The following is a 16116-nucleotide window of genomic DNA, read 5'->3' as shown; positions in this document are numbered from 1 at the left end:
ACCCCCTCAACCCTGTTCTGCAGCCGCTGGTGTTCACATGCAGGGACCCGGCGCTACTGCCACTTCGACCCCTGGGGGCGCCTCACCTCGCCTCGCTCCTGTCCGTTGCTGTTTTAGAGTTAAAGGGGCAGTCCGCCCCTAATTGGTTGCTGCCCACACACTCTCCTATAAATTCCAGCCCTGCCCCTCCTCAGGTGTTGGAACATCTACATGCTTCCCATAGCGTTTGGCCCAGCTCCCTGTTGTTCCTGACCTCAGTCCTTGTTCCTTGTTCCTGTTCGCTACTCGGTCCCTAGTCCCTGTCCGCTGCCTTCCTGTTGTTCCTGAGTCCTGTCCGCCTCCTGTGATTACGCCTACAGACCTCTGCCAGCACCATCTCCTGCCTACTGCTCCTGCCACGCCTCGCCTGCCGTCACTAGCAACCAAGCCAGGGGTAGCGACCTGAGGGTCGCCTGCCGCAGCAAGTCCATCCCGCCTAGCGGCGGGCTCTGGTGAAAACCAGCGGCCCCTTAGACTCCGCTCCCTGGTGAGGTTAGTGCTATCGCTGGTGATGGTTTAGTGGATCCACGACTCCAGGCGTTACAGTCTCCTTATTGTCACGGACAGTAGCAGCTAGTAAAATGGAAAATTAGAAAACAAACAAACAAAGATTCTTAAAAAATATGATAAAGATAAAAACCTGATTTTCTGATGACACACTCCTATTACCAGAACAGACGAGGACTGGAATATGAGCACGCCATTTGGGGCCGCATTAGGGAAATTTATTGTAGCCCTTTTTTACCCCTCTATTTAGCCGCCAACCTACTTAGAACTCCAACAAACATTTAAACTATTCTGGTGTGTGTGAAAGGGGCCATACAAGTAACGCTTGCTATCTAAAATACTGTGTCGATTAATTTCATACTATTTTTGTATAGTGTTTCTGACATGAAATATGATGTCATTTTTCCTGCACTTGGGAGGGAGGGAGATAACTGCATATGGATTGATACGGCCAGGTCTGCACTCTGTACTGTATGAATCTGTATGCTGTGAGTTTATTTGGTGGAGGAGACCATGTATTTATATACATATATAGGGTGCAGGACGCTCAATAGATACAATTATAAAAGAATAGGAAGTCTTTATACCATAAAATCTTGTTGTCTTATTATGGCTCCTATAGGCCCCTGACCTGAATTTATGTAAAAGAATACTGACAAGTCGCTGGACTAAAGTCATTTAGATGGAGAGTAAGCAGAGGTCACAGGGAGGCACATAAATCAAAGCCTTGTGTCGGTCACTATAGGACACTGGGTACATGCATATGTTAACCCTTGTGGTGGCAGAAGGATACGTTCAGAATAGGTAAACTTATTTTTTTATTTTTTTTTTTCTTATGACTCATCTTAGCAAATAATCTTGATTAAAATCCCCTCAAGCTCTGTATAAGGCCCTGGTGAGCGGCTACATGTCTTTACACTGCAAACAAGTTCACCTCCAGGATATCAATTAAGGACCATAAAACAATTAGTCATTAAGTATTTGCGGAGAGGATAATTACCGTGTCAGTGTGTCAGGCAGTCACAGGGACAGATGATTCGGTGTTACCACATGCACAGTGTGAGCCTCCAGTATGACATCCCCAGAGGAGAGGCCATATACAGACGGGAAGCCTGCATAGATCCATATGTATCTGCCACTGTAGTGTGGGATTGGAAGCAACTCATCCAGACTATACACATCCACACATACTGTGTACAGCTAATTGTATATTAGGTGGATATATATTTATGAGGAACACAATGAAGCTTTTATTTATCATATCTCACATATATCTATCTATACCAAAGAAGATAACCATAACACTTGAAAATAGTGAAAAAATATTCAGTGGTTTAAACGCCCAAACAGCAACGTTTCAACCTTGCATAGAGGTCTTTTTCAAGCAGTGTCAAAGTTGAAAAAGACCTCATTGCGAGGTTGAAACATTGCAGTTTGGGAGAATAAACCACTGAATATTTTTTCACTATTTTTGAGTGCCGCGGTTATGTTTTTTGATGTACATAGGAGCACCTAAAAGGAAGCAAGGTCCTGTGTGTGAGGTACAAACAGTGACAGAGAAAGACAGATTTATGTGAAAACAGCAGCCAGAGATCACAGCACAGGAGCTGGATTTACCACAAGGGAAGAGAATCCAGCTCAGTGGGAATTAGATGGATTGCAGAATAGGACTGGTGAAACTCAGATACCGGTAAGTATTCCCTCTTTGAGAAGCAGCCAGACTGTGTGGATGCTTGGATGCATTTCATCATTGTTACCACTAATGTGTTAGAATTTACTGTTTATAAATCCTGAATAAATCCTGATAAACTGCACTATAATCAAGCCTGCTTAACTTTACGAGGTGTGCTATAGAGAGGATACGCTTAAGGGACTTGACCCAAGCCCCCCCCCCCCACACACACACACACACTTCCCCAATTCCTTCAGAATCTCAATATCACACACTGCCATACCAAAAGAGTAGCTGGGATAACAGCTGATAACAGACAGATTGATAGATATTTTGTTTACAGTCTAAGGCCATGTTCACACATGGCAAAACAGTGGCTGTTCTCTGTCATGGATGAGTCACCGAATGGCTGCTGTCTGAGATACAGTATTCAACCCAGCCGATACTGCAGTATCATCTGGGGGTACATCACTTCAACTTAATTGGAATGTGGGCACATTCAGGTGTGCCCACACTCCAATTAGCCATAGCACACAATGTAAAGTACAGCCAAAGCCGTACTTTACATTGTCTTCACCGTCTATTTGGTGTGGCAGCTATTCACTGAATAGCGGCTGCACAAGATAGACATGGCAGTTTTCTGTGCGGCCACATGGAATCCTGGCCGGAGTGTAAACAGTGTGTATACACTACAGCCTTGGCTCCATAGTGGTTAATGTGACCGGCCGCTGTGATTAAACAACGTCCGTTGTTGCAAACCTGCAACAATGGCCGTTGTTTAATTAAAAAATACATTGCGTGAACTTGGCCTTAAACAGAAGCAGATTAAGCCAGCAATGGGCAGATACTACAAGATGAGATGGACACTTGGCGGTTGGCTCTGAGGTGCAGTGCGTGCTGGGAAATGTAGTTTCCTGGCCAGCGCCATCTTGGATATAGACAAGCTTTTAGAAAAACTTGTAGCTCAGGAACGGCAGCAGCTACAAAGAAAGGAGACGGCTTAAAATACGGCTCAAGGACTTGTTGAGCAAGACCAGCTAGGCTTCATTTTTTAGATTGACCAGGCAGTATATCTGGCAGCCCTATGCTTGCTGTCCGTCAGGAGCAGAAATCTACACCATCTTTGGAGCAGGTGTAGATTTCTTCCATGATTTACTTCTGTGTGTAGGAGGGTCATCAGGCTAACAGGGCTTACGTCAGAGTTTGCACAAAAATCTGCACCTTTTCCCTGGCGTACGCCACCATAGTTTATGAGTCTACAGATACAGCAGAGCTGAGTTTGTGATGTAATCGATTGACACAATATTATCTCTTATATAGTGACAAATATATTGCACAGTACTATATTGCATACTACCTTAGCCTAGACAAATAATATCACACAGGCACAATTCTACTCAGCTCTGCTACATCTAGGATATCAAGGAGTATTTCATGCTTGAAAATGCTTTCAAGATCCGAAACAATGGAGCTGAATTTGTTACTTAAAGGGTTCAATAGCCTATTGGGAGGTCTATGTTATAACAAACTCAGGTTTACTACATCTGTATATCAGGAATACAATCTTTATAGCAGGTGAAGGTTGGATAGTATGGGCTCACACATTGCTGAGCTGTGAACAGAAGCTGGTGGGCTATGCGATCCAGCTCTGCACTTCTTGGTAGATGAGATGTCTGTGTGTGTGGTGTAGCGGAGGCTGAGTATGTTGTGTGCAGCGCATTACTTTGCATGTCATTTGTCCCTCCATTCAGAGGAAGGGCTGGAGCATAGAGGAGGCTTGGTCGCTGTCTGTGGTGCTGAAACTGTCACTATAGACCAGGAGCAGCATCTGGAGACAACACATATACTAAGCAGCCCTCCTATAGACTCTTATATCCAGTGCCAAGCACCCTTCAGACAGACGGGACCGACCCCTCAAGGAAATGGTAAAGACTTATAATTTTTATTTCATGGAAAGAAACTATATGGATGTAGCAGAGCTCAATTGGTCACAGAACAGTTCCTAGTGGTGAAAACTTGCTAGTTGGGTTAATGTAGCAGGTTTTACTTGTGTGATATCAAATGTGATATCAACATAAGTTGCACGAAATAGCAAATTCATCTTTACTGCTTTAAATAAAACCAGTTTGGCTATATCTTTATGTTTTTATGGATTTACCTGTTGCTTTATCAATGTTCATGTCGTATTATATTCCTCTTATTTTGGGATGACTTTATGAGAAATATTCACTAGTTAGATGCAATTCTTTTCTGACAGATTTATAATAGTAAATATAGATATTAGATAGATAGATAGAAAGACTGATATATATATATATATATAGATAGATAATAGATTTATAATAGATAAGTAGATATAAAGAAGAGATAGATAGATAGATAGATAGATAGACTGATATATGTATAGATAATAGATTTATAATAGATAAGTAGATGTAAAGAAGAGATGGATAGATAGATAGATAGATAGGAGATAGATAGATAGGAGATAGATAGATAGATAGACAGACAGATAGATAGATAGATGAGAAAGATATTATTTAGACAGAACTTAATCAAACGTTCAGTCATCTTGAGTGAATCTATCGGACCTTGTGTAGTAGATCTTACAAACCCACTGGACCTTTATATATTGTGACATTCTAGTTTGTAAAAATGAATGGTACTCTGAAATAATTTGATACTTACCACAAAAAACCTAAAGATTTTTAAGTTATTCCTGGAGGGAACAGAATTATTGGACATCTGTTGTAAAGAATAGAAGGACATTGTTTTCAATGAATGCATTGATCCCCAAGCCTTAGCTTACAAGAGAAGAACCCCTAAATATCAGTTTGACACTCTCTTCTACCAGATAAAGCAAACCTTTAAGACTCCACAGAGAAGCTTATGAGATGAATTATAGATAGGATTGATATGTTTCCAGAGGTTCTTAGAGATACGGAAGGGAGTTATCACAGTGAAGAATCTGACAGCCTGATCTAGTAAAAGGACTGCAGATTTAGTAATAGGACTGTTTCTGCTTTACAATGACTATAATATTATGACAATGTTTTTGTTTAGGGTACCTGGATCTGAGCGAAGTTTCCTGCTGTTATCATAAACGTTTCTGAGCTTCAATTCAATCTTCGAGAAGGACCTTGTTGGGTAGAACCATGGATAATTACACGTTATCCTTAGAGGGGACGAATGATACTGGGATCAACCAGACTCTGAACAGTATGCCCCAGAACACCCTAGAAGTACAGGTGGTCACCATCTTTCTTGTTCTTCTGATCTGTGGAGTTGGCATAGCTGGAAATATCATGGTGGTGTTGGTGGTCCTAAGAACCAAGCACATGATGACCCCAACAAACTGTTACCTGGTCAGCTTGGCCATCGCTGACCTCATAGTCCTGCTGGCTGCGGGGCTACCCAATATTTCAGATGTGGTTGCCTCTTGGGTTTATGGCTATGTTGGCTGTCTGGTCATCACCTATCTACAGTATCTTGGAATCAACATCTCGGCCTGTTCCATCACCGCCTTCACCGTGGAGAGGTACATTGCTATCTGCCACTCTATAAAAGCTCAGTTCATCTGCACCGTGTCCAGAGCCAAAAAGATCATAGCCTTTGTGTGGCTCTTCACCTCCATGTACTGTGTCATGTGGTTCTTTTTAGTGGATATCACAGAAGTCAGGTTCTCAGATGGGGTTCAAGTCATCTGTGGCTACAGAGTGTCCAGAAACTTGTATACTCCCATCTACTTTTTAGACTTTACTATTTTCTATGTAATACCGCTAGTCTTGGCTACGGTTCTTTATGGCTTGATAGCTCGAATTTTGTTTATGAACCCATTACCGTCTAACCCTCAGGATCTGAGCAGAATGAGCTCCAAACACCACGGGAAGCCCTATAACTCCATTAAACTTTCATGCAAAGGCAACAAAAATACAGTGAGTTCCCGAAAGCAAGTGAGTAGAATTTTATTTCTCAAGTGATTTCATTAATGTTCTACATTATATGTGCAAATGTTTGTAGCAGTGACCATAATAGGGGTTAAGGGGTCGTCTAATCTCCCAAAAAAATCTATTTCCCAATAGACTTTTAGTGGCATTTCTTGTCAATGCATGGGAACTAGCATTTATGAGCCAGAACGTCATCAATTTGGAGGACCTGAAATATAAAGAACGATGACTTTGACAGTAGCTGTGTGACACTGGGAAAGATAAAATAAAGACATCAAGGTGCAAAGTAGGGAGGAGGGATAGCCAACCAGCGAAAAGGTCCTCAAGTTACCAGCCAGATAATTATAATTCATAATAACATTAATATGTGACATCCCTATCCAATCACATCCCCCCTAAAGAGAGGTATGACCTAACATGTGTCCTGCATGGCCGTGTCCATAATGTAGTATAAACATGCATTCTGCCACAACAATAATAATAACCGTGCAAGGAACCAAACAGATGTAACCATATCCAAGTCAGAAGGACTGATTACATATTATGGTACAGTCACAACCATCTATATTCAGCAGAAGGTGACATCTGCTACCGGAGGTCCAGCACCTGGAACAGCTTCATATGATAATTGGACGAAAAGAAATTGTTTTTGCTTTTTAAGTAAAGGTGTGGAAAAATTCTGAAGGGGGAATTTGATGATCATTGAAAATTGATGGTGGGTCATTTATTTGGTCAACAACTCTGCTCTTTCAGTGACCTGCTATCTTCCCTGACCACCACTCATTGTGCAACCAGCTCTCTCCCCTGACCGACACTAATTTTGTGACCAGATCTTGTCCCTGACCTTGACTTGAAGACAGCTATTTTTGCCATTCTAAAATCCTTGATTGATGGCTATCTCCCCTGACCTCTACTCATTTGGCAAATAGCTATCTCCAACACCATCAACGATTTTGGTTTACTATCAACCACTATCAACCACTTTAGTTGCAGCTTTTTCAACTTCATCTCCCATGATCAACAGTTATCTTCCCAGGCCTTCACTAGCTTGGCCAACAGACCTGCACTCATTTGGCCCAATTTGGCCCCTAAAATCTACCTCTTGAGTTGTAGCAGCCATTTTCCCTCACCCCTCCTCATTGGTTCAATAACTATTTCTATGCCTCTTTTGATGCATTCCATGATTTTATTAGCTTTGTCAGTCACTGCCTGGCGCAGATCACTAAAGTTGAGTTTACTGTGCACCACTACCCTCAAGTCCTTTTTGGAAGCAGTTTTACTCAGTGTTTTATTATTTAGCACATATTTTTACTTATTATTTTTATGACCCAAGTGTATAACCTTACATTTATTCACATGAAATTTAATTTGCCATTTATCTGCCCAAGCCTTCAGCTTCTCCAATCTCTATATCCATATTGTGGTAAATACTTGTAATCAGAGTAGTAATTAGAAGTGATATCTTTATTGGCCAACAAAAAAATGTTAGAGCTGTGAGCTTTTGGGATTCACAAGATCCTTTGTCAGACAAGTTTCAAATCCCTATGTAATATTATATTATCCTCCTCTGTGGTGATTACTTTACCGAGTGTTTTATTGTTTAGCACATAACTGTACTTATTATTTCTACAGCCCAAGTGCATAACATTACATTTATTCACATTAAATTTTGTTTGCCATTTCTCTGCCCAAGCCTTCAGCTTCCCAAATCACTGTGTAATATTATATTATCCTCCTCTGTGGTGATTACTTTACCCAGTTTAGCATTATCTGCAAAAATGGAGATTCTACTCTGTATCCCCTATACAAGTTAATTAATAAACATATTAAAAAGAAGTGAACCCAATACTGACCCCTGCGGTACCCTATTAGTAACTGTTACCCAATCAGAGTATGTTCCATCAATAACATTAAACATACTGTGAGTGCAACCATTAAAGGAGAAGTCCCACAAACTGCAGGCAGGGGTGGGTGGGAGAATAACAAACAAGTGAACTCACCTATCCCCGTGGCTCTGTAGTGACACTCCCAGGTACCGTTGGCATCCGGCAGGGTCCTGCAGCTCTGCTAGCTGCAACGTCACAACCCCAGTTGAGTGATTGCCCATCCAGCCATTCAGTGACTAGGGTGGGACATTGCCCCAGTCCCTGACTGGCTGAGCAGGAAATTGCTCAGTCAGGCTGTGAAGTTGCTGCTGCAGGAGCCGGTTACATCAGGTTTCCTGCAGAAGATAACAGCAGGCAGCGATGAGTGGGAGCCTAGATCAGTGCAATGGAGGCACGGGGGTGGTGAGTTCCCTTGTTTGTTTTTTTCTCACCCACCCCTGCCTGCCTTCCGTTTTTGTCCCATTTGTGGGACTTGCTCTTTATGGAGCTACTAGGGGTGGCGCCACAGTATAAGTGGCATACAGACCTAGTATAAGTGGCATTGTTATGGAAGGTACTGTGGGTTTCACCATTGTGGAGGTACTGTCAGCTGCACTATTATGGAGGTGCTCTGGCTGACTGATTTAGTTGTACTGTAGGTGGCACCAATATAAAGTAACTGTAAGTGACATCATTAGAGAGGTGCTGTTTATGGCACCAATATGGAGGTACTGTGGGTGGCATCATTATGGAGAAACTATGAGTGATATCATTTTAGAAGTACTGTGGTTAGCATTCAGATAGTTACTAAGGTTGAAAAAAAACCAAAGGTCCATCAAGGTGCAAAATAAAAACAGAAAAAAGTTGTGCTCACAGGGTGCCAGTGCTACCCCAATAAAGTGGTCTCAAAACAGACTTATAGATAAATAAAAGCGATTTATTGAATGCACATGTGACTTGTTTCGGAAAACCAGTTCCTTTCCTCAGATAAAGTGCATCACTTTATGGCTATGTTCACACTACGTAAGTTCCGTGGAAATCACGGCCGTTGTTTCAACGACCATGATTTCCACAGAACTTACGTAGTGCTGCAGGCTGTAGGGATCCCAGACGGAGTGTATACATATGGTATACACTCCGCCCGGGATCCCTAGTGGCGCCGTAGAAAACTGACATGTCAGTTTTCTGCGGCCGCTATTCAGTGAATGACAGCCACAGAAAACCCTGTCAGTGCACACTATGGAGCGAGCGGCTCCGGCCACTCGCTCCATAGTGTGCTGTGGGGAGTTCCGATGCGGGCATGCACGGATGCACCTGCATCGGAACTCTGCGGCGCTTAAGATCATCCGGCCGGTGCTACAGTACCGGCCGGGATGATCTTTTCAGAGACCGGCCATTCTGGAATGGTCAGTCTCTTACAGTGTGTGAACATCCTATCTGAGGAAGGAAACCAGTTTTCCGAAACGCTTCATATGTGCATTCAATAAATCGCTTTTATTCATTTCTAAGTCTGTTTTGAGATCACTTTATTGGGGTAGCGCTGGCACCCAGTGAGCACAACTTTTTTCTGTTTTTATTTTTCACCTTGCACCCATCGGCCCTTATGGGAGCATCCTGTTTTTAGTACTCCAGCCAGTTTGCAAGCACCTTCATGGACTCCAGACACCCAACCAGTCACATCTGCAACCCCTGAAGTTGGGGTGATACGCACAAAGCCCAAGTGGCATCAAGGTGAGCCTTGAATATGCATCTACTGCCTACCCTACCGTCTGCCGTATCATACGAGGTGCCGCCTCTTGCCTATTTTTTTCTTCCTTACACAAGGGTACATCAAGTTCAACCTAGAACCCTACTGTGTTTGGATGTACTGTCATTCTTGCTTTTATCGAAGTGCTAAGGCTGACTCCTTTAAAGGTACTGTAGATGACAGTATTATAACGGTATTGTAGGTGACATTATTATAAAGGTACTGTAGGGCATGTCATTACATAGATACTGTGGGTGGCATCTTTATGGAGGTTGTGTGGGTAAAATTATTATAGAGGTTCTAAAAGTGACATCATGTTAGGGGTACTGTGGGTGGCTGAATGATAGAGGCACTGTGGATCGCTTAATCATGGAGGTACTGTGGCTGGCTAAATGGGGGTGGCATCACTATGGAGGTACTGTGGGTGGCAAAATATAAGGGTTCTTTGGGTGTCACAATTATGAAGGAGGCATCATTATAGAAATATTGGGCATAGGACCATTGGGGATTCACTAGGAGGTTTAATTATAGCAGTAGTTCTACTTATGTTCCTTATACAATACCAAATTTACTCCCATTACATACACCCTCCTCAATGCTATTAAATGCAATTCATGACTATTAAAAGGGAACAATTAAATGCATTGATCTGCACTACAGATTATGTTTCGTGGCTTATGGATGTAGTTAGATTTCACATAGTCTATACTATACCTATACTACTATCTATTGCTCTCTGTTATTAGCCAGGATCCGTGGATTTGTTTGTGCTTTTATTTACAAGCAGCCGAAGTTGTAAGTTTCAAGGTTCCTTAAAGGGTTGCTGATAAACCAAGGAAGTTATTACTTCTGTCTGCGCACAGTAAGCGCGGGTAAAGGGTTTTTTCTGGGCAGGCTGCCAGACGCACAACTTATTTGATACGGAGCAGAAGCAGTCACATTAGAAGCCTGCTCCCGGATCGTTCTGTGTAAGCTGCAGCCAGAGAATACAGTGATAGATAAGACAGTCCTCATCCAATGCTTGTGGGTAGGAGGATTGTCTTAAAGGGAAAGTCCACAAAAAAAAAAACTGGGAGTCCATATTTAATCTGGTTGTGTATTCTTATATACATTCAGTAGTCTCCAACCTTTGGTTCTCCAGCTGTTGTGAACTACAGTTGAGCTGTACAGTGAGCTGTAGTTGAGCTGTACAGTGAGCTGTAGTTGTCTCCTCCCAGTAACACATGCTAATTATGAGGTCTGTGTGATCAGGAGTCTAGGACCTGCTCGTGTTTCTTTCTACACTCATACACAGCCTATGTGATTCTCCCTTGCAGACTACCATGTGTCTGCTTTTCCCCTATCTACAGCCTTTGTGAGTTGTCTCCCATGTATACTCTCCAAACTATCTCAATTTTTTTTGTTATCTCTAGAGATGGAAAGCAAAATGAGTGACTAACATCCCTATGACACGAAGTGATTATTTGGCCGATAACGACCGCTACGTCCGATAATCGCTTTGTGTAATAGAAAGAAGACGACGATCAGCCGTCATGCACGATGTTGGCTAATTGTTGTCTTTAAACACGTTGAAAAATCAACAATCACGATAGCAGCGATCTGCCCCCCCCCCCCGGCTCTTACCCGCTTGCTGCTGTGTAATAGCGCCGGCAGCGAGTAAGGAGTGAGGAGCAAGCATGCTCCCTCTTGTCGCCCCGTCTAATAGGGGCTTCACGCAGACATTGCAACAGCCAAATGGAAGAAAATTTCTAATAAAGAGTATATAGAAACAAATGCACAATAACAAAAATTCAATAAAAAGGTGACCATAACTCAGCTCAGCTCTCAACAATGTTTGGAAGTCCAAAAAATAATCAATGGAATTCAGGCTGCACTCCATTCATTCCGAGACACATTTCCCCTGCATTTTCATGATCGGGAAGAAGGGTTCGAACCCCCACTGATCAGATTGTTATTCCTTATCCTGTGGAAAAACCCCTTTAAGCTTTACATAACAGGCATTAAAATCAATAAGTTGTTTGTGCAATGCTAGGTAGAGCAGAAGCAGAAATGTGTCTTATAACCATCCTCCACTGTGGCCAAGAGATGAGAATCCAGAACGGCACAAAGCCCAATGGCTATTAACTGGGCTTATATCTCAGCACTGGAATGATAGATTGCAATAAGAGTTATATCTCCTGATTCACAGTACGGAGCCCTATTGTACACTGTCTTTACTTTAGTCATCAAAAAGCTGTTGACAGGTTCACTTTAAGTTCCTCCTTCCCCCAATTTCTCTATATACTTAGAAAAGTTTTGGAGATTTGATGGATTCTACAATGGTTCTTTATGCTTTTCCGCGACTGCTAAGTAATATTTAGAAATGTCAGCACTGCTGGGAAAATAGAAGATATGTCTGCAATTTTACATTAGAAAAAAAAATGGTCATTTGACATTTTCAAAGTAACTAGAAAGTGGGGCCGTCAGTACGAAATAACATCTCTGTCCTCCAGAGAATACTTAAAACGTGTGTGTCGTGCCCGCCACTTATCCCACCACCCTGTGCGCTTCCAACCAACCCCCTTACTGTCAGTGGGATTGAACAGAATATGTTGTTGTATTCAGATCTATAAAAGAGTAATCTAAAGCATAGAATCTTTATCCACATTTGAACAGCAGTTATAATTTATGTATTAACCCTTTCACGACCTGGGGTCATTGATTCCTAAATGCCCAGGTCGTTTTAGGATATCAGCTTATGGAATCATAATGATCCCATAAGCTGATGTCCCTATGTCTTCCCCCTCTCCTCTGTCCCCTGCCGCTGTTACAATCTTATGACAGCGCCAGGGGAGAGAGATGGAGGGGGCAGAACTCACGGGTGCACACCCCGTGCACCCAGCCTTCCCTCCCCCCGCTGGCCTCCATAGCCAGGAAACTGGAAGCCTGAGGCTTCCGGTTTCCATGACTACCATCGGGGCTCTGCCATCACTTCGCAGAGCCCCGATGGACATCAGACAGAGAATTCTCCCTCTGTCAGAAGCCTTATGGATGCTGTGGTCGTGCTAACCGCAGTATCTATAGGATTAACTCGGCTCAGGTGCTGAGAGTTGCAGCAGGTCTCCGTCTATCACTGATAGCCCTTACCTACTGTGGATGACACAGGCGCAGCTCCTGCGCCTGTGTCATCCTGGATTGTAAATTAACGTCGCTGCAGCATCAGGCATAGGCTGCAGCAACGTTAATTTACAGTGAGGCGGCGGGAGGAGGTTAACATAAAAAGTTACTTTATGCTGATCCTGAATTAAATCCTTTATTATACTCCAGAGCTGCACTTTCTCTTCTGCTGGTTGTGTCACTGCGTACATACATTACAAAAGAGTTTCAATGTGGAAACTACTAGGCACAAAGATTTGAGTGTAGCAGAAGAGTCTTTGCTCAGCTACTCCTGCACCCAGGGACCTATTAACAGCATTGTGAGACCTTGGGCAGAGCTGTAAACTGCTGTCCCTTGTTAACCCCCCCACCCCGCCTAAACTAAAGATTAGATGGCACCACCCCTAATCTTGGCCACACTGCTAATCGGATTCTGAGGGCGACCGCTGGACTGAGAGAGTTGCCAGGCACGGAGTAATAACCAAATGTCTGGCAGTGGGTGGACCCCTCAGTCTGCAAGTGGCCCTCAGGCTCCGATTAAAAGCGCAGCTGTGGTAGTCAGTTAATCTAGTTAACCCCCAGGATTGACAGTCCATGCTTGGGGCCCCCTATGAGCCATGGGCCCCTGGGCAGCCGCCTACCCTTCCCAAGCAAAAAAATTTCTCTGGGTGTACCCATCCTACATGACAAGTACGGACATTTTCCGGAGGAAAGTCTGCCATTGAACCATATCATCTCCTGAACACCAATGTCAGAATCTGAAATGGTGGAAGACATTGGTGGTGGTGGGGTATCTCCATGTTTCTATGGGACCCAGTGGGTGGGGGGGCTTTCTGGAGAAACAAAGGTCACATTAGAATGGTAATCCCTCTCCCTTCCGCTACATCTCCATGTATTTCAGGATGCAGCTGTTGATGATTCTCCTTCGTATTTGCACAATATTATGTAACTGTGATTACAGAGCTCCCAGTGCAGACCCCATCACATGATCCCACTGAATCTCATGAATAAACTGCGTTTGTTTAGAACCGACTCGGCAGTGACTGTTCTCACTTTTATCATGGGCTCCTCGATGCAGATTGTATAAGTTGTGGCATGTTTTTTTCCTGTGCCTCGGATTGGAGTGAAACTGATAGGCAGAGAGACGCCATTGTGAGAACTTATAATATATGGTAGAGAACAACTGGATTTTGCCAACAAAATATATGCCTATGGGTGGCTCATTGTGAGCTTTGCCCCAGGGACAAACCTTATAGTGAGCAACCCATAGGCATAACTATGTATTGGTAACATAAAATCATTAATGCTATACTTAGCCTGAATTACATCCTGTATTATACTCCAGAGCTGTACTCATTATTCTGGGGAAACAGTGCAGCTCTTGTTCATTGGCGGTCTCTGGTATTGCAGCTTATAAATATTATGTTTTATTGTGGAACTAAGTGGCAGCACCAGTACTGCTAATTGACATGACTATCTCTGTATCCTTGCAGTTTACTGTCCTCTGTTATCAGCCGTTCATATAAATATATATGTACAATGACGTATATAGTGTTTCCCAAAAAGCAAGACAGTGTCCTATATTAATTTTTGATAAAGAAGAAGAATTCACATGTCACATGCAGAGCAGGGACAGAGTGTGCAGTATGGCGGCTTCCATCCACCAGGGGGAGCTCACCATAGCACACTCGTACAGCATAGCAGGGACAGTGTACAGTATGGCGGCAGTAAATGGGATGACGGTAGACTGTGTGCAGCTCTACATCTGTCGGTAGAGGAAGACGGGGATGGTGACAGGCGAGGGGCCTTCACATTTACAAGCGAGGGCCACAGAAGGTATTATTTTCAGAGCATGTCTTATTTTCGGTGAAACAGGGATAGTATTAGATAAATACATGTAGTGTCTTTCATGCAGATCCTTATATCATCCATGACATTGGCCTGAAGTCACAGCACATCATAGCAGAAGGTTCACAGCCTGACTATAACCTTATTCTGCCCCTCCCCCATGACTATCTGCAGTTTCTGGAAAACCCTCCATAATTGAATCCTATCACAATAATGTCATGTCTTTATATGAGAAGGGATTTGTGGGTAATTTGCTGAGTGACTCCGACATACAGAATTTAATTTCTCTTTGACATAATTTTTCATTGGTAACATAATCGCATTAATTGCTTTGAAGCTAGAATAGCTGAATGTACGTCATGGGATGTTATGGAGGGAATCGTGCGGAAACAATGTAGAGCTCACAGGTTGGCACGCTATACTGCACTTAGGATCTGGCAGGTGCTGTACATCAAGTCTTCAGTACACAAACCAAAGACCTGCAGAACTACAACTCCCAGTATTCCTGGCCGACCACTATTTTAAAATGTCTGAATTTCAACGTGTGGAAGTTTGAATGTGTGAATGCAGAAAACTACTGGTCCTCAGTGTAGTGCACTATGTGTAGTTTGTCCAATAACAGTACAAGCCATAGAGCCCTATAGCAATGCTAGTACCAGATTCCATGCCCCATAACAGTGTCAGACACAGAATCTTGCCTCAGTACCTCAAAACCCTATTACAATGTCAACCACCAAACATTGCGTCAGGGTGTCCCATAACAGTAGAAGCCAAAGGCTCCTTAACAGTGCCAACCACATGGTACTGTTACAGTACCAGCCTCCGTGCCTTAAAACAGTGTCAAACACAGAACTGTTTATCAGTACTAGTCTCGGAAACCTTATAATTGTCAGTGAGCCCAATAACAGTACAAACCAGAGGCTCCATAACAGTACTAGCCCAAGTGACCTATAACCTATGAACCCAAATTAAGTAAAAGCCTCAGTACCTCATAGCAGTGCCAACCATTGGGCCCCATTTAAAAAAAAAAACTCCTCAGTGCCCCATAACAGAGTCAGACTTATATCATATCAGTACTAGCGTAAAAAATCCCCAAAATGTGAGAATTACTTTTAGTGTCCAATTCCCGAACAAGTTAGAGGTCTCCATATCAGTACAAAGCTCCAAAGTGCCCCAAAACAGTGCCAGTCCCTTGGCCCCATATCAGTACAGGGCTTCATGCCTGATAATGGGGCTAGTCACTGGGCTCCATGTGACTAACAGTTTCAGTGCCCTATAACAAAAAATGTGCCTGTATCCGGTATCGAGTAACATGTCCTATAAGAGTGCTGTTTAATTTCCCATAATGGTGCCAAA

General features: G+C 43.0%; 1 protein-coding gene across 1 annotated transcript in view; it reads left to right on the top strand.

The window, feature by feature from the left end:
* The first annotated feature begins 5373 nt into the window (after positions 1 to 5373).
* Positions 5374 to 16116, top strand: part of TRHR (thyrotropin releasing hormone receptor) — a 58599-nt gene continuing 47856 nt past the window's right edge. The window contains exon 1 of the mRNA XM_069951480.1: positions 5374 to 6171. Coding sequence (XP_069807581.1) covers positions 5374 to 6171 — 798 coding nt within the window. The remainder of the gene's footprint in view (positions 6172 to 16116) is intronic.

The sequence above is a fragment of the Dendropsophus ebraccatus genome, chromosome 14 (assembly GCF_027789765.1).
Source record: "Dendropsophus ebraccatus isolate aDenEbr1 chromosome 14, aDenEbr1.pat, whole genome shotgun sequence".
Lineage (NCBI taxonomy): Eukaryota > Metazoa > Chordata > Amphibia > Anura > Hylidae > Dendropsophus > Dendropsophus ebraccatus.
This window is presented reverse-complemented; position numbering and strand designations above follow the sequence as displayed.